Source organism: Triplophysa dalaica, chromosome 8 (assembly GCF_015846415.1).
Source record: "Triplophysa dalaica isolate WHDGS20190420 chromosome 8, ASM1584641v1, whole genome shotgun sequence".
Classification (NCBI taxonomy): Eukaryota; Metazoa; Chordata; class Actinopteri; order Cypriniformes; family Nemacheilidae; genus Triplophysa; species Triplophysa dalaica.
This window is the reverse complement of record NC_079549.1, coordinates 16,380,973-16,400,407: the sequence shown is the minus strand read 5'-3', so window position 1 is coordinate 16,400,407 and position 19,435 is coordinate 16,380,973. Positions and strand designations below refer to the sequence as shown.

The 19,435-nt window shown below is 39.0% G+C and overlaps 1 protein-coding gene across 2 annotated transcripts in view; it reads right to left on the bottom strand.

Moving 5' to 3' along the window:
* Window positions 1-19,435, bottom strand: part of plcl1 (phospholipase C like 1) — a 51,046-nt gene that overhangs the window by 4,055 nt on the left and 27,556 nt on the right. The window contains exons 1-7 of one of the 2 annotated variants that reach the window (XM_056754887.1): window positions 12,939-13,079; window positions 12,588-12,808; window positions 8,863-10,551; window positions 4,566-4,928; window positions 2,353-2,556; window positions 1,593-1,668; window positions 91-200 (exon numbers count right to left, since the gene is read on the bottom strand). In XM_056754887.1, coding sequence (XP_056610865.1) covers window positions 91-200; window positions 1,593-1,668; window positions 2,353-2,556; window positions 4,566-4,928; window positions 8,863-10,551; window positions 12,588-12,710 — 2,565 coding nt within the window. In that variant the 5' untranslated portion in view covers window positions 12,711-12,808; window positions 12,939-13,079. Of the gene's footprint in view, window positions 1-90; window positions 201-1,592; window positions 1,669-2,352; window positions 2,557-4,565; window positions 4,929-8,862; window positions 10,552-12,587; window positions 13,197-19,435 lie in introns of those variants that run through there. The other variant, XM_056754886.1, reaches the window with a different exon arrangement.

The following is a 19,435-nucleotide window of genomic DNA, read 5'->3' as shown; positions in this document are numbered from 1 at the left end:
GAACATGAAATCACATTATAGTTTCATAAGGTCAGACAACTCAAATTTGGGAGACAGAATTTCAAAACAAAAAAAGCTCACGCTATTTACCTTCAGCACAGTGATGTTCCAAATGAAGCTTTCCACAGCTTTACTCTGTTTACGACCTTTTAGATTTTCCTTCTCCCCTAACCTTGGCAGGTCTTCATGAAACACCATGCCTGAGAGGGCATAACATAAAACACATAATACTTGTTTTTTTCTTAACAGTAACAAGGCTTTTTAAAATGCCATTTATGGAGTGAACGTGATTCCGTATGAACATAGCAACCAAATAATAGATGCATGTACTGCATCATCCTTGGTTTAGGGAATAGTGTGCTCCTCTTGATAAATTCTGTCAAGGCCTGTGTAATGCTCTACATTCCTAAATGGAAGGTGTGGTTTTTCATATTTCATCAATGTGTCCTCATAAGGACATGAAACGGAGTATTTTCACTAAAATGCAGACGTGTGTACATGGGAATGACTAATGTGAACGAAATTCCTCAGTAGTTTCAAACAAAACAGCTACCGTAAGTGAAACGATTACCCACAATAAGGTTCTCAATATTGGCCGTTGATTAATTCATTATAATTTTACAGGAGTAACTATTTAACTTGGGCTGTCAAACAAATTATCGTGATTAATCGCATCCAGAATAAAAGTTTGTTTACATAATATACTGTATGTCTGTGTACTATGCATATTCCATTCCATTTTCTACCGCTTATCCGAACTACCTCGGGTCACGGGGAGCCTGCGCCTATCTCAGGAGTCATCGGGCATCAAGGCAGGATACACCCTGGATGGAGTGCCAACCCATCGCAGGGCACACACACTCACTCATTCACTCACGCACTCACACCCTACGGACAATTTTTTCCAGAGATGCCAATCAACCTACCATGCATGTCTTTGGACCAGGGGAGGAAACCGGAGTACCCGGAGGAAACCTACTATGCATATTAATTTTGTATTTATAAAAACATATATTTTGGAAAAATGTAAACATTTATATATAATTTAAATTATTGGTAAATGTAAAAACATACATGCAAATATTTCCTAAATATGTGTACATGTGTTTCGACAAAATTAATTTACACAATTATTACACAATATGTGTCAACACAAACTATTATTTTGGAAGCAAATAAATCGTTTGACAGCCCTATATTTAACAAGTACCATTTTATGGAGCTATAGTTTCCACAAAAATACATAGTAACTGTGATGTTAAACTGTTGTTTTGAATCCAGTGTTATGCCAGTACCTTGTAATTTCTATGTATAAGTAATAATACCAAAATGTATAAATGTGTGAAAATATATATATATTTTGTGAGTTACGTCGATGGTAAAACAAATGATGTGATTGTCGTATTCAGCATGTCAAACCTCATAAAGAAACAGTTAAATTAAAGCGAAACACAACTTTTATTGTTGTTAATTTGTGTAATTTATAAACTGTTTCTGATGATGTCCACACATCCATCAGGCCCTAATAGAAACTGAACATAGTGAAAAGACAAAAATGAATCATACTCTCATCTGCTCCAACCTCCACTCACCTTCCTTTTGCACTTGTGCGATTCTCTCCTGCACTCCATCTGCGTTTTCAATCAGCTGCTTGTTGGCAGAGATCATCTGAGGAGGCCACAGACATGAACAGGATTATGGTCTGCTCACAATGTACAGAAAAACATTTATGGCAATCTGGTTAAAAGCAAACCTACAGGAAAAAATAAGAGATGCAACTGTTTTTTGTAGACAGCGACCCAATTAAATGGTAAACCTGACTGATGCTTGTGTGTTTCAATGAGAACAAATAACAGCATGTTCCAATATCTGTATTAATGCCAATGAGTTTTCCACTAAATGCTCAACAAGCACAAATGGATTTTATTCACTTACGTTTTCATTTGTGTCTTTTTTTATATTTCCTACATTTTCTTGAGCATCATATGAGACCATATTAATACTAAAAGCTCAACTCTGATCTCAATTTCAGCTCCAGGACCATGAAAGTGGAATATTAAGCAATAACATTTTTTTGGAAATACCCTTGTTGCCCTCTCCCACAGTAAAGATATTTATAAAATGTCCTTTCAGTCAGTGCCGTCTGACTCTACCCATCCCAAACACACAACAGAACCCAGAATCAAATAAACTACTGTATTCCAAAAAAGGCATATAAAGTTGTTTAACACCCAAAACATTTTCCCTTCATGTGCTGTCTTGCATTTAACTCCCTGCACATAACAGACTTCAATTCAACAATACAATAAAACATCTCTACATTGTGTGACTTGCATAATGTTTGTCTCTTACTGTGTCATAACCATTTAGCAGTTTACGTGTGGCGTCTGTCAAGTTTCCAAGGGGTTCCAGGTATGGGTAACCCTCCTTCAGTGCCAGTGTGGCTCCTGGGGGTCCGTCTGGACTCTGCAGCCTTGTGGCTAAGCTCTGGATGCACTGCTTTATTGTGGCCACCGGGGGGAGCCCACACTGCTCTTTAAAAGCCACAGTGGAACACTAAAGAAAGAGGAAGCGTGAACGAATAGTTACACTAGCTCACCACAAATATTTCAATAACAGCAAGTGTCACCGGTAAAGGGAACTAATACAGGATGGAAAGTGTGACCCAACAATTTAAAAAGCTGAAGGCTCAAAAATTTTAACAAGAGAAACATGCAGGTACTTTCTAATTTGTCACATATGTTGACAGTAAATAACCTGTGTGAACTTTGAAACAAAACAAGGAAGAGTTATTCAAATTAACATTCAAATCAATTGAAAAAAAAGAGCGGCAAGTAAAAGGCAAGAGAAAAAAAATGAGCTTCCCATCTGCAAACAAACACATTTGCATTATAACCGTTTTCTGTGTCTGTTTAGCTGTCAACACTGTTGAAATAACCATCAAATGCTGGGTTAGGTATGTTTGATGCTGGTTTGACCAGCTTGAAACCCACTAAGGACCAGCACGTGACCAGCTTAAACCAGCACATGACCAGCTTTAACCAGAACAAACCACCATCAAAACATACCTACCAGCATATGCTGGTTTCTTCAACAGGGAAGTGCCTCTGTTTTTGATCTTATCGGATTTTAGCTTTTATCGTGTTTCCTCTCATTACAGTGTGGCAGATATAAAGCCAGTTTCTATTTTCCACCTGACAGAATCACACACCCACAATGATAATCAAACCCATTTGTGTTTGTGTGTTTCTGCAGGCTGAAGTTGCTGCTTTGCGTACATATCTGTGTTTATATGTACGCAATAGACAAGCTATGGGGGTGTTCTGAATAATTAGTCAGCGATGAATGAAGAGGACACTGCTGTTGTTCAATAACACCAACTGAAGAGTGTTATACAGGAATAATGCTTATGCAAGGCAAGCCTACAGTTGGACAAAGAAGAAACAAAATGTCTTTGTTTTTAAACTGGTAATTCCTTCAGTAGATGGAAATACCAGTAACTGACCTTATGGGTACATCTCTGGTCCCCATGAGGAAAACAGCTAATATATTAAACAACTTTTTTTTTTTAATATAAAGATGCAGGTTTAGGGGTCGACGGATAGGGTATAGATCCTGCTGACAAAAAAAACAATAATACTATAAAAAAGAACAATAGAAACCAAACCGTTAGCTTCTCAATTAAAACCATTAAAAATTATTCTTGTAGTGTGTTTTGGACATTATTCCAATAGGATTTAACATCCAACCAAAATAATCCATCAGTAGAAATAATATTAAAGGCAGTAAAATTCCTTTAAAATCATTCAAACCATTATAACTTCTTTAAAAATAAATGCAAAACAATATAAACCATTAAAGAAATATCAGACTTGAGTTTTTACATTTGCTAGGGTTTGAGTTTACAGTTATGAACCAGGAGAAAAACGCTAAATGTTAATGAATAACAAAATATAATTTTTAAGTGTGACTTACTGTATACAGTATGTGGTTTAAATCAATGTTGCGATTGTTTTGGAGGGACTCACTGTATGCAGTCACACATATTCCTATGATAAGAAGGTCTTTGTGAACACAGTAATTTTGGAGACTCTTTCTCTCTTGTCTTTGTCTCTACACCTAACACACGGGTGGTATCTGATCCCAACCCCGTCACCTGACTCCACAGATATTCTACCCCTCAATACCTTCCTTACTCATCACACATCCATCCCAAAGTCTCGACTAGCAGGACATTTGTTGCTTGTTTTTATCTAACCTTTTTTTTTAAATAACAGCTGTACAGTTATATTTAAGCATGTAAGTAGAACCCAGAAATAGTAATCAAAACTGAGCTTTGCTCTCACATTGGATGGCAATGCTCCATGACAATGGCGGAGATGTGCTCTGCGTCTGGTCATACTTGTTCAAAACCGAGGCTTTAAAAAGAAACAATAAATATACTCCCAAAACAAAAAGTAGTCAGGTAGAATCACCTGGTTGTAGCTTGGCTAGTTTTAAAACAATTACATTACTAATGTTCATTCTTTCGGATGTCTAAACTTGTGACGCGTCCCCTTCCTTACCAGTGCATCTTCTCGCAGGTCCGTAGCCTCTCGTAGAGGTCCGCCGGCGGGGCGGAAAGCATCATCCAGAACTTTGATTCCAGTGTTACGGAGTGTGACATACTCTCGTCCACGCCGTACCCCTCTCCTGACAGACAGACCCCGTCTCTGAGCCTTACCCCCACCTCTTCGGTTAGTGACAGCCACATGTACAAACAGGCTGGCGTGGGGTAAAGGGTCTCCAGCGAGGCCTAACAGGGGCACGTTGCGGTAGCCAGGCTGCAGGCAATCGAAGGCAATGGTGTACTGGCCAATGAAGTCATCACCTATGTAGTCGTCATCCAGAACTACAAAACGTAGCAAGGCTAGCTCCGGCATGTTTACCTGAAAGATGAAAACAGTGAGTGAGATTTATGATATAGGCAAAAAATATTTATCAACAACAATATATAAACAACAGGTTGATTCAATACATTAAAGCATCAGGGTCATGAACGTAAACATATGAACAAACCCTTTGTCAAGCATTGTTCAGCATGCAAAATTAACTCCAGACCACTGACCCAAGCATACCATTATATGGCCACAAAATATTCATTTGCATAAAGTGCTTAATGCGTATTGCGCATTCCTACAATCCCCTCTACTTGAACATGGAAACTTTTTGCATGCACGCACACATCTTCACCTGGGCACCCGGTAATCTAGGACAGACACACAAATACTGTAAGCAAGTACACAATTAAACACACAATCATAAATCCTACACTGCAGGAACACCTGAGGGACTGGTATAATAAAACTCACCCATGTATGTTCAGACCCAAACAAAACAAAACAGTAACAAAACAGACAAAAGTAATGGAGAAAAGAAGGAAGTCTGTATTTCTTTTACATACGGAAAATGGGGAACAATTGCACCCAATAAAAACTTTGCTTGTTTTTCAGGGATAGTTTATTCAAAAATGAAAATGATTTTATCATCGTCGGGTACCATCATTCCAGCAAACAGCATTCCCCATCCCCATTTGACTTCCACTGTATGGACACAAAACATTTCTCAAAAAAATTCTTCAAAGAAAAAGTCATATACAAGTTTTGTCAACATGAGGTTGAAAAGATGACTATTTTGGGTGAACTATCACTCCAAACAACTGCTCATTTCAAAGTCAAAAATGAGTTTTTGAAGAGCAAACATATTCATTTGTCGCCATGTGTGCATACACACATTTCATGATATAAAACAATTATGTTGTCCCATTAAATATGCATCCCAAATAAATGCCTAAAACATTTAAACAACATTGATGTATCAGACATAATATATCGGTACATATATCACTGTAACATGGTACCACCACAGTACTTTTATGTGGGTTACACATAAAATACACCTATGACCAAAATATGTCACACACCTGGCAGAGAAGATGATACTGGGGCATCATTAGGGGCACATGTCTCTCAGTGACTAATGCATTCAGTGGAAAAGGCCACAGGAAGAGAGGCAAAAGCATTCTATCAGATCCCACCAGGGGATGTATCCTTGCTCCTGTGTGTGTGTGTGTGTGTGAGTGAGTGAGTATCTGTGTGTCTAGGGCTCAATCTAGCAGTCAAATCTCCTCCCATGACTTGTAATTGTATGACGTCCTCAAGCTCCAAGCAACAAGACAAACAGACTCAAACAACAAGAGGAACAAAATCCCAAAGGATCGAGAAAGTGTGTGCGTGGGAGATATATTTATGGTTTCACTGAACCCCCAGAAAACCTGCTCTTCAGATCACCATACGGTACAAGCTATAGGTTAAATCCTAATAGCAGATTATACAGTATTGTAAGGGGTACAGTAAGGGGTCTTACCTATTTAACCTTCCAATTACTATACAGATTAATAAAAAAAATGTAGAAACATCCAATGTAATATTTCCAAAGTGCTATAAACCAGTATTCTTAATAATACTGCCCCTGTTTTACCCTTCAATATACACACTCAAGCATACTTGTCGTGTGTCACAGGTAAAAACAAGTGTCCACCTGTAGCAGGAAACTACCTTCTGCATCTCTTTCTAAATTTGGCTCGCAAATTTAATTAGATTCTACTGAATGAAAGGTCAGCTCATTGAAAAAGAGCCAAGCTGGGAGAAACTGGCACCCACTTATAGTGGGAACAAGTTACCTAGACTGTAGTCTTGAACTACAATCCAGAGCAAGATTAGAGTTAGCTGGCCATTAAGTTTACAGATCTAGGAAGGGGCGTAAGTTGCACACACCTGCATCACCTCACTGCATCTATGGAGACACACTGCATCCATTAACCTCTTTCTGGATTTGGATCAACGGTCAGCAGTATTCTAAACATGTATGTTTCATGTAGGAGAAATGTATTGTATGTTATAGTTGCCAGTTCTTTTTTGGTTGGCACATAATGTAACGTAATGAAGACAAATGCAACAGCAAGAGCTAACATTATACAGCATAAATTCAGAGTTCTCTTGAAATATGCTTCCATCTTGTTGACAGTAGGGTTAAGTCTGCTATACAGTATACTACAACTAATAAGAATGAATTTCCCACAAGGTTTGTCTTGATATGGCGTACAAATATCGAAAAATTCTTAATTCAATTTTCGTAGGAAGCAAAATGACATACACTTTAATAAACTGTAGTTAAAAAAAACGACAGCTTTTTTAAAGATTTGTAACATATAATGCTAAAAAAATGAGCTCACAGAATTTCACAATTTTTTTTTTGATTTTCCAAGTAGTTTTGAAATACGGTTGTAGCGAGGAAGGTGGGACGGGAACAGTTGCGAGGAAAGTATAGTATGAGTTATTTTAGTGGCGGAGTGATACAAACAGTCAGTGAAGCGGTAAACCGGTCCATTCCCGTGATGATCCTGGGGGAATATCTCACGGCTATCAGCCAATCAGATTAGAGAACCAGAGTGAACTGATGTATAATAATTATTAATAAACACCAAATTAAGGGTTTACGCAAAAGTCGTAGTTAATGGTTTGTTAATAGCGAGAATTGAACCTTTAAATAAAGTGTGACCAACTGTTATTTGACTGTATTTTTCTGACACCCCAGCTGCCGGAAAATGTGTTTTTTACAAGATTTTTTACAAAAGTGCTACAAAAGGCAATAACACAAAAGAACCAATTACAGTTTTGTTTTATTAAAAATATAAGTTAAGTGTATTATACTGTACATTTAGCAGCAATATTGCGCCAGAACGCACACCACACACCATCTTATTGGTTGAGGTGAGACAGAGTCACAAAGCCTATCAGTGCATATGGGGATGATTAGGAGGCCATTATGTAAAGAGGCGAACAGGTGAATTTGGCCAGGATGCCGGGGTTACACCCCTAATCTTATTCTTATTCGGACATCCTTGGATTTTTAATGACCGCAGAGAGTCAGGACCTCGGTTTAACTTTTCATCCGAAGGACGGATCATAACACATTATCATAACACAAGAGTTTGTATCTTGGCTCACTTAAATGTATCTTGATGTAAGATTTGTTTTATATTTGTACTGGAAAACAAGACAAAAATACTAAGTAAGGAATACATTATTTGTAATCCATGCATTATTTTTATAGCCTTTCAAGCTTCTCCTTAAAATAAGTTGTTGTGCTGTTTAAATAGAGCCAGGCAGAACAATATTTTGTTATAGTCACACAGTAGTCTAACAGCAGTAAATCATCACAGTCTGTGTTTGTTTGGAAGCACTCGTCGGAGGGAGGTTATTGAGTTTATGTGTGTGTAAGGATTCGCGAAAGGGCGCACTCGCAGTTGTGCTCGGTCGGAGCTGTGTTAATATTGCATAAGGTAGGTAATCAGTGTGCTTTGACACATGGCACAGCTAACTGCTTTCATGGACTGAAGCCTTCTGATTAAGGGGCGATTCACATTTTGCGTCTTAAAGCCACACTGCATTCTCCTGTTCGCACCACCCCACTATTTGAGCACGCTTGCCGCACTTCTACATTTTAAAATAACGAATATGTCCTAATAATAATATCACCCCTAAGACATGAGAATGGACTTTGCCCTAAAAGAGATAGTTCACCTAAAAACAATCATCTATTCCAAGCCTGTATGACTTTCTTTCTTCTGGAGAACGAAGAAACGTTGGTAACCAAATCAACATTGGAACATATTGACTTCCATGGACTTCTACTGACTTCCAATGACTTCCACACTACAAATATTTATAGTTTGGAACGACATGAGGCCAAATAAATTCTGATTATTATTTTTTGGGGGTGAACTCTCCCATTAAGAGTGATGCGCACAGAGAACCTTACCTGAAATTCAAACGTCTCATCAAACAGCGGGTCATCTTGGTTCTGCGCAGCAGTGCGGGTTCTCTGTTCAGCGCAGTCTGCAGGTACACCATGCAGCTCTAGCACCACATAAGGGTCGATGACCTCACCTTTGGCACCCGATCCCTGTGGTTTGGGCAGGCTATGGGCACTGATGACTTTTACCCTGAGTGTCTGTGGAGGTACACCAGGTACACAGCCTTGCGACTGGGCACTGAAGTAGGAAACCTCCTCCCGCATGACTGCCGGACGCAAGACATACCCACAACGTCCATTTTGCATGAACCGACCGCGTGTCAGGTCCAGCATGGCACCTGGTGTCTGCTGGTTTAGTGCCACTAGCTGCACACCTCCTTTCCAGTAGCCTTGTGGGTTTGGGTTGCTCGAGTCAAGCCTTACTGAGCTGGGCCTCACACGGGTCAGGTTCCGTTTGGTAAAGCTCACCAACTCTTCTGGGCTCTCGCTAGCCAGCCGGCCGGCCTCCCCTTCCCCAAGAGAGCACATGGTCCAGTTGTGGGGATCAAGGGTCAATGGTGTGCCCGGTGTTGAGGGAGTGGATGGGGGTGAGTGCTGCTGAGATGTCTGAGCACTTGCGCGGTGAGCATAAAAGGTACGACTTCCAGTACGCGCGATTGCAACCATATCGGACAATTCGCGACGTAACCTGAGGCGTCTTGGCTGTGGGGGTGGCGGAACCACGAGCACCACCCCAAGCTCCTCCTCCCCAGGAATAGTCATTCTTCGGCCAGCCAAAGGACCACCACCACCAATTTCCTCATCCTCTTCAGACACCTCTCCTTCCTCCTCCTCCTCCTCTTGGGGTAACTTCTTTCCAACAAGAAGCACCCTACCCTTCAGCTGCTCTGGGGATGGCAAAGTTGTAGGACGACCTCCAAGACTGACAGAGAGAGATTCAGAGGTATAAAGTTTCTGTCCAAATACCTTCTTAAAGTGTTGTGCAATAGTACGCTGTTGAGAAGGTGAGCAACGCTGGCACAAATACAGCAGCAGAGGATACTGGGAGGTGAGGAAAGCATACTTGTTCACTACTTCCAGTGCACTTCGCAAGGTAACAGAACCATGATGGTGATGATGGTGATGATGGTGGTGATGTTTTCCATCAGGACCATGGTCCACTCCCAAGAGTGGCTCACCTTCTGGCCCATCAGTAACCCCGAGTTCCAGACACCGAGATCCAGTTTGCAAGGCTCGAATTAGGCCACCAAGATCAGCCCGGCCGTGCACTTGATCGTCCAGCAGGTAAGAGCGGTAGGAGGCACTGATGTAGTAATGTGATAGGGGCATCTTCATGTCCTGACACACTTGTTGGTGCTCAGGGTCTAACAACTGACACTCAGCTGACTGTAAGTAACGAGTGAAACCATCCAAGCCCAGAAGACCTCTCTCACGTCCAGCAGCGGAAGGCTCAAACCGCCGAAGCAGATCCAAGCAGCCCTCGGTGGTGGCCAATGACAGACCCTGCTCCGTTTCCAAGAAAAGACGCAGGTCCTGAGCGTCAAGGCACTCTCGGTCTTTAGAGAGTTGCACTAGTAGGAAATAGACATCGGGGCGTGTGCACAACTCGCAGAAGGCCTCCTGGAACTCCTCTAGCGTAACGTGAGATGTTAGTTTCTCTTTGCTCCTCTGAATCTCCTTAAAGCGCAAACGCACCTGAAGAGAAGATCAAAAAGATTTGAAAAGATATATTGTATTTTTCCACACACATAAAATTGATAAATGTCAATCAGAAAATGATGTTTGATATTATTGAACAGCAACTGGTTTAAACATGATTAGGGAAGGATGGCCTTCATTATTAAACTAACATTTGCTCTCAAACAAGCGCAGATCTGAACACAGAAATCATGTTACTACAAGGTGTATGTGTGATTCATGAAAAGTTTGTATGTTGTCAATCCCATTGTACTAATGATCAGATGCTGATAAATGTGGCAGCTGAAAACAGTCATTTACATATCACGCCCTTATAAATGTATGAGTAAGAAACCTTGCCCAAAGAGTTTACGACACGGAGAAAAGTTAACCTGGCAAAAATAGAAACTTCTTCAAATGAACTGTAATTCAAATACATGATAAAATAAGTATTTATTAAAAGAAAAAACTTATTTTATTCTATTGAACATAATTATAAAACGATACTGTAATATACTTAAGAATTTACTTTAGACGGTTTCAGTGGCAAAGACATAAACAAACGTTGAAAGACCGCCGCAAAGAATCAATAAACGTTGAGTAGTTTTAATTGAATACAATTAATATACAATAAAAGATTATTATAAATAATAATAATTTTATTATTACCAAACACAGACTGGAAGTTAACTTCGGGAAAGACATGTGAGTCCGTTGAAACCGTCTATAATGAACTGCTGTAAAAGGCCTAAATAAACAATTTTTTTTAATCTTACCATAGTTAATATTAAATATACTGTAGTATTTAGTAGAGTTGATCAATTAACAATAGCACTGCAGAATTCTGTAATATATACACTAGCAAAGTGTAGTATTCAGTCATTCTACAGTTTGTTTGTTAAACTAAAACATGAGCAGTCTTTCTATTTCTCCAGTTTTGTCAGAAAAAGGGTAAAACATCTAAAAAGCTTGTATACACAAGTTGAAACCCGACGTGAGATTTGATCGCAGCCCTCATGCCTGCATTGATAAATGCCACGTTTTGAGTGAAAACGACCGCATGCCCAGTTATCTGTCATCAGTCGTTTCATAAATGAGGGCCAATAAGATATGGGTGACCAGTACTCCATTTCATTGTTATTATAAACATAATATTAAATAATTTGTATGTGATCACTTTTTGTCATGACATAAACTGTCTACAGAGTTCTATATATAAGACATGCAGTGCAAAAAGCTAATGGGTGAGGCTTCTTGCGTGAATAATCCTCAATCAAAGTTAAATGTACACAGAGCAAAGGCAAATCACACAAACAGCTTGCAGCAGACAATAAACAGAATCTTGAAAGACAAATGTCACAAATCATAAACACAGCCACAGTGGGTCTTTCATAGAGCCTAGGCTGTGTCTTGCATATTTCAAAATCCAGCCAAGAGCAAGGTGAGTCATGCCTATACAGTCAGATCCTCTGCACTGTCTCTTGTGTTTGCTTGCCCTTTTTGCCTTTGCTCGTCTTCACAGGCATATGAAGAAGATGCCTCACACACACTGTCAAAAAGAATTTAAGACCTGGCACTGTGGCTGCTGCCTGTCCTACCCCTGTCCCCAGCTGTCCGATCCAAACACAGGCACATAAAGCTACTTTGACTGTGCCAGCTTCCAGATACAGTACCAAATTCCAACATTTGCTGTGCATCTCAGTAGGGTGGCTTAAAGGGATAGCCATAAATAAAAAATTCATTTATTACCCTCATTTCAGTCAAAACCTTTGTGAGGAATACAAAAGAAGATATTTTGTGAAATGTCTGGTTTTGTGTTCGTACAGTGGGAGTCAAAGGGGGTCAATGTTGTTGTTCAATGGGGTTATCAACGTTCTTCAAAATATCTTCTTTTGTGTTTTGCAAAAGAACGTTTCGGAACTTTGGAATGACATGAGATGAGGATTTTTTTTTTATTTTGGGGTCAGCTATTCCATTAACACGTCTGGGTAGTAAACATTTAAAAAATACTTTGTGTTTAATGTTTTTAAGTGCATTATATCAATACATCTTACCTTTGCTTCCTTAATTCCAGGGCAGAGTTTGCAGATAGTGGCAACTGCTGTGTCCTCAGACACAATTCCATGTCCATTTTCATCAACCAATGCAAACTCTACCGCCAACCAGTTTTGACGCATATTGCTCCCAACACTACCCTCACCTCCACTCCCCCCACCAATGGAACCAGGGTGGGACAACAGGTATCGCAAGCCAGTTACCCAGATGTTGGCTACGTCTGCAGAGAGAGCAACCAGGTCAAGGGACTGATACTCTTCACCGTGAATGATGGAGAAGGCTGCTTCCGCGGCCAGATGATCTGATGGGCCATTATGGAGGAAGGTTTCTGTGCTCTTTCCAGTGCGTACCTCGCGGATGGCAGAGATGTCAAGTTTGGCTCGGTCACTGTCTTTCTTTGAGGGCTCCCAGCGAAGGCAGGCCTGTTCAGTGTCCAGGGTGTAGAATCGGGAGTAGATGCGCAAATTGGGTCGTACCTTCTTCAGCTCGCAGCCGCCCTGCATGAAGGCAAGGCAATCGGCAGCGCTGCTCACCTTCTTTTCTGATGGCATACTGCTGAAGGAGACGGTTTTCTTCCGACTGCCGCTGATCTTAGCCACCGAAGGGTCCTTTAAAAGAGAAAAAAAAATAATTAGGGACTGTTTGAGAAAAGAAGACATCATGTCATTCTATTTAAAGCTGTTCCTTCCAGTATGGTTTAACTTGCATTTCCATTTAAATAAAAAAGCAAAATTGGCATTATTATAGTGATCAAGCATATTCATAGGCTTCAATCCAAACACACAAAACACGTTTCAGCCTGAAACTACATGACATTACCCATAACCACAGAGCAACAGTGTGAAGATTAATGAAGATTTATGTGATTTAAACAAACTGTGAACTATGGTTCCCTTCCTCTGGTCCATACAAATAAAACAACCACATCCTGCATGACATCCCTGTTAAACTCTGACCAGCAGCACTGGACTGTGTATGGGCATTGTAAAAATTGCCATGACAGATGTAGTGTCTTTCTATTCTTGTTTTCGTCGCTGCTGCCCTTAACACAGTATTTTTTTATTGTGAAAATATTGTATATTATCCACTACCCTAAAAAAAGAAAAATATATGGAACATAGTTGAAAATATTACGCAATATACTAAATAATACATTTCCATATATACAAACTAAGCGGCAGTTGTATATGTATTATTCAGTATTTTGTAATATTGTATGCATTAACAATGTATTATTCTATATGACGAGTTCAAAAATCAAAGTGCTGTTTAAAACTTTCTTTACTTCTTTTTTTTTTTATTAAATTAAAAGTTTAATACAGTAACTTGAACGGCAAATAGAACGTATTCATCGAAAATGATTTTTTACCAGGCTCCTATGTTTAGGTTCAGTAATTTCACTTTAATGGCAATGTGAAATAACTTTTCATGTAAACATCGGAGCCAATGTCAGACAGCACTTATAGGCTTTTGCATCTGAAATCTTCATACAGACTAATACATAATGTAAACAATGTTACAAAATATTGCATAATCCATACAGAATGTTACATACAGTAACATGTATGTCTGTTTTCTTATTTCATTGTGTTCTTTTGTCATTAATGGTTCAGTTCTCCCTTGTTTGTTTCCTTGGTTTCTAATATTTTCATATTCAGTTCAGGTGTGTCTTGTCTAGTTAGCTCATTAGTTCAGTGAATTTAAACCCTGTGTTCTTTTCAGTTCCTTTTGTCCTGGATTAAGGTTGTGTGCTGTATTTATGTCTTCCTGTTCGGTTCAAAGACCTTGTGGAATGTTTGTTGATAGCCTGTCTTTATTATACTCTATTATACTATGTCATTGTGGGATTATTGATACTTAGCATTCCGTGACACATACACATATTACATATTTTCAAATTGTATTAAGATTTAATATAGTTAATATATTTAAATACATATATGGACAGTTAATAGAGAAAAACATTTTCAGTGCCGAAGGGTTTGGCCATTTTAAAATTAAGCATCACTGTGTACTACTTGCATCAAACAATAAAGTGAATTTGTATGTGTAGGTTGCTCAAGATAGCAGCATCATTTATTTAAAAAATGGCTTTCAAAATAAAACCGCAAACATAGTCTAACAGCCACGAACATAGCACTTAAACTGCTGTGGATTATAAAACAAATACTGCTTTTTGGGTCTTCGGTTAAACTGAACTGAAACAGTAAAAACAAACAAATATGAAAATATAGAAAATATGTACGAAAGTGAAAAAATGAATTGCAAGGACACACCACCATCATCTGTTCTCTCTCTAGTGACCTTGTAGCAAGCTTTTGATTTGTCTTGGTGTTCATTTCCAGAATACAGAGTGTAAGTGTATTAAAAAATGTGTGATCTTAAACATTTGTTTTAAAGCACTTGACCTCAAAGTTTAAGACTTATGATACAAAAAAGTTTTTTTAAATAACTGAAAACAGCAATAGCTAATTGATGTCAGATTTTACCCACTTTTAACTCAACTCAACTCAACTCAACTTTATTTATATAGCGCTTTTTACAATTTTCATTGTTACAAAGCAGCTGTACATGAGACACATTTAATACAAGTATGAATTCTAAAGCAGCCCCCCCTGAATTTAACAACAGAAAATTCCAAAGTTTAGTTTTCAGGGAGTTTTACTGGTTTAATTTGAAGTACCTCAAGCACTAGCCCACAGTATATACTGTATGTCTTAATATCCAAAACTGAATCCATAACAAAGCCTCCCCAAGGGAAACTCATTATGTCACTGCAGTAATCTGGGATTTCCACCCCAAGCCATTTGGCACAAATCATACTGACTCATAACAGAGACACAGAATCTGTAAGAAGATGCTAATGAATCTCAGAAGTGCCAAATATCAAAGACAGACATAAATGCAAGCAAGACATAACTAAAGCCCTCCGTGCCACCACTGTCAACCACCCACAACATTGTACATTTGAGTTCAATACTGTTTTTCTGTGATCCCAACATATATAAGAACAGTTCACATTGTTTCAAAGAGTAAGCAGAAACCCTACGGCTTTAACAAAACAGACCACAGCAGCACTGAACTATACTCAAGTTTGAGATTGCACAACTACTATAATTTATAGTGTGTCTGCCTCTTTATGCACCCAGTACACGCCATTTAAACTGTCGCTTTTCTGGATCAGGGACTGCCTGATAAATTCAGGCCAGCAGGTGTTCCAGTAGACTGGGTGATAGAGGAAGACATCAGTGTGATTCAGGCAGGACAGAACAGATAGAGGAGAGCTCAGGCTAGGCATAAGGCATGACCACGCAAGACTTAAGCCCAGCATCAGTGGTAAGGCTTCCAAAGGCACCAGAGAATAGGCAGGTCATTTATATGTATATCCACCCATCAGCCTTCTCCAGGAAATCTGGAAATCTAGAAAGTCTGCAAAGCTTTTAATGTATTATTCTGGCATAAAAGAACATCTTTCAGACATAATCTCTCTAAGCGTCTCTTTTAAAGATTCGTATTGCACTTATTGTAAATATGTTGTAAACAGCTGAATGAATGAAACGTAAAAAAATGAAAATGTCAAAAACACAATTCCTCTATTTAAAAACACATTTTAATATAAATTCAATTGTGTGTGGTCTAAAACAAATTCGGTTTTCCCATATTGGTTTATCAACCTTAAATTATATATAATATAAAAAAGTGATATTGTTCTATTGCTAAATGTTTTCTAGATTATTTTCTTTCATGGACGTAAAAATTACCAAGCAGGAGAAATGACAAAAAGCACAGCTGAAGAACTCGAAAATACAAATGTTTTACCCCCTAAAATTAAACGGCAGTGATATTATGAACCATTTCCCTCCGTCAGTCTGAGAGGCATAATAAAAGTACAGCGAGGGGGTGCTGTGAAATGAAGTTGGGTTAAATTTAGACATGCTCCCATGCTCACTTAATCAAGAGAAAAAGGAGACGAATGAAAGGGAGGCACAAGCACCAGTGATAAGCTCGTAAAAATTGAAGGCTGGATGGATGGACAAATGGGGGAGGAGGACAAATCTAGAAAGAACTGCAGAAAAAAAAAAGAGCGACACAAAAAAATGTAATAAGCCCTAAAATGCGTCAGGGAATAAGCGTCGGTGACGGCTTAGATGGAATGACCTCTGTCCTGTTTCTACCAGCACTGGCTGGTTTTAATAAGTGCCCAATCCCTGCCCTTTAAGGGGCATTTTAGCCTGTGATTTTGCAACAAACACTTACAATGATATCATTCGCTAATACTTCTCTAATACTGAGAATACACTGACACTTTTCAATGCTTTACGACTGAACTAAACAACCCCTGTGTGAAGGGCTTCCTTAAAACAGATTAGTTAACTAAGCATTTCAGGTAACAGTTTATATAGAAATATATAGAAACACATGACATTTATTATGGATGTTTGCTTTAAGCCTAAACAAAAAATCTGAACTGAAGGAACAAAATCAGAGTAGACCATCAGTTGACTTTCTCTACAAATGTTGCAGGATGGTTGTCTCTGTGGGCTAATCTCTGAGACGAACCTAGGAAATTAAAAAAGAGCATGTTGCACCTGGTAAAGGATAACAGAGCCTGCAAATTATGGATGTGAAAGGAGAGGTTTGTGTTGAGCTTGGCACAATATGTTGGGCAAGTAAATAAAGAGCCAGAGACATGGCAGGCTGCAGAGGAAAGTGACTTAATTCCCCTGAAACTCCTAAGAGAGCAAGTTTCGAGGAGATCACAAAGAGACAGTATTAATGTCCTGTAATTGAACACCGACAACTAATTTATAAAATAAAAAAAATCTAACTAAGCCATCCAACACTGCAGCAGCAAAAACTTAATAACCACAGATGCTGTCAAGTTCAAAATGACATTTAATGGTGCTTTGTGTAATTTTTTGGAGGATATATTGAAAGAAATGAAATGTAATAAACATAACTATGTCTTCAGATGTTTATAAAGACATTACATAATGAAGCTCTATGTTTTTACTACCTAAGACTTAGCTATTTCTATCTACTACATACACCGTGGGTCCTTTTGGATCTTGACGAGACCAGATCTCCTTCACTTCCATTATATGTATAAAAATAGCCAGGATTTGTTAAAAGTCACTTTGACAGAATGACACACCTTTCAATTATACTGAAGGATGCCAAATTTGCCATTGAGGTTTTCCTCCTTCAGATCATTAACCCACTTACGACACCATCCCAACCTCAAAATATCGCATCATCCACTTTCACCATCAGCTGGAACAACACCTGGTGCTGCCAGTAATAAATCTCTATTCAAGCCACATAGAAACAATTCAATCCAGCTAATGATCCTCGCTCTGAGAAAGCAGTAGATTAGTGCCGCCCGTCTCTCTCCCTCACTAAGGGTAATCCGTGCCGGATGGAGAACCGGTGACTTAGAAGGGTTAGAGGTGAACACGCGTGGATTAACTGACAATGAGTTTAGCCGGCCGTCAATCCTAACCTCCAACTAATTGAAAATGTTGGTGTCTGAGGCAAAATAGCTTAATGCAGAAATGTGAGGCAGCACTGATCTCCTGACATTGGGCTTGCCTATAAACAGCCTGATGGATGAACGTGTGGTTGAAGCATATATGACTATGAGTACAGCAGACAAGAGATTATAAAACAGTTTGGAGGAAAAAAATGTAGGACAGAAGAACAAGTAGTGTGTTACTACTTTAGACTTTGCATAAATACTGCAGGATTGATGCACTGTGTCAAGGTAATACTGATCATTTAATTGACTTAAACCAGTAGTCATACGGCTAAATAATATTGAGCAATAATTAAATGAACGTCTGCCGAGTGTGAAAGGAAGATGTTCCAGTACAGTTTAAACAATTCCAACCTAATAACAACCGGCAGCTACTGAGATCTTAGTGCCCCGATTCATCACCAGGAAATTGCTTTATAATTAAACATGCATCATAAAATATACAAGGATTTAATACAATTAAACCCACTCAATGTTCTCTAATATACTGTAGGTTTATCCTAGAACAAGTTCTTTTCTTTCCAAACAGAGGAAGGATTAATCTAATCGAAGTTGCCCTATACTGCTTCAATATACATTTGATCTATTTTCAATTTCCAAGGTCATTTCCAGTTTTCATTATCCAAACTGCTTCATTTCATCCTCTTTCAGGCAAATGAGTTCTTCAACATCCTATTTGAAAGAGCTCTGGAAACAGGGAAGAGCAGCACACAATTGCGGAGCACAGCTGGTCTCACACGAGCAGGAGTGCTCCACTTGAAGCAATTGCTGGCCATTTCTACAATCAGTCTCCTCTTATCGCAGTTATTTCACAGCCTACATAGCCTACACATTCATCAGCCTACACAGTATCTGAGGATCCATTCTAAAAACAGTCAGTCCTCAGGCTCTATGCCCTGGGTGAACAGAGGAAGCTCTGATACGGCACAGGCTTTAACAACCAATTGCCCTGCCTTCTGCTGGGAGTGCTTATCGGAGTTATTTATTTCCTAAAAAGTCAAGTCAATCTGTCTTTCAGATATTGTGGTGAAAACAGAAGACCTAGAACTACAGTAGCGAGCTGGGTAGTGCAACATTTAGACTGAAATTATTGTGTTTGTTAAACGGTGCCACAGAAATCCCCATCTTTGTCAAAATGGCCTTAAGAGTGATGACCCAAAATATTCTGTCATCATTTACTCACCCACCTGTAAAACCTTCTTCTAAAGAACACAAATGGTGGTACCCATTCACTTTAATTGTATTGAATCAAAACCAATAAGTCAATAGGTGTCGTCATAGTTCGGTTACCAATTTTCTTTAAAATATCTT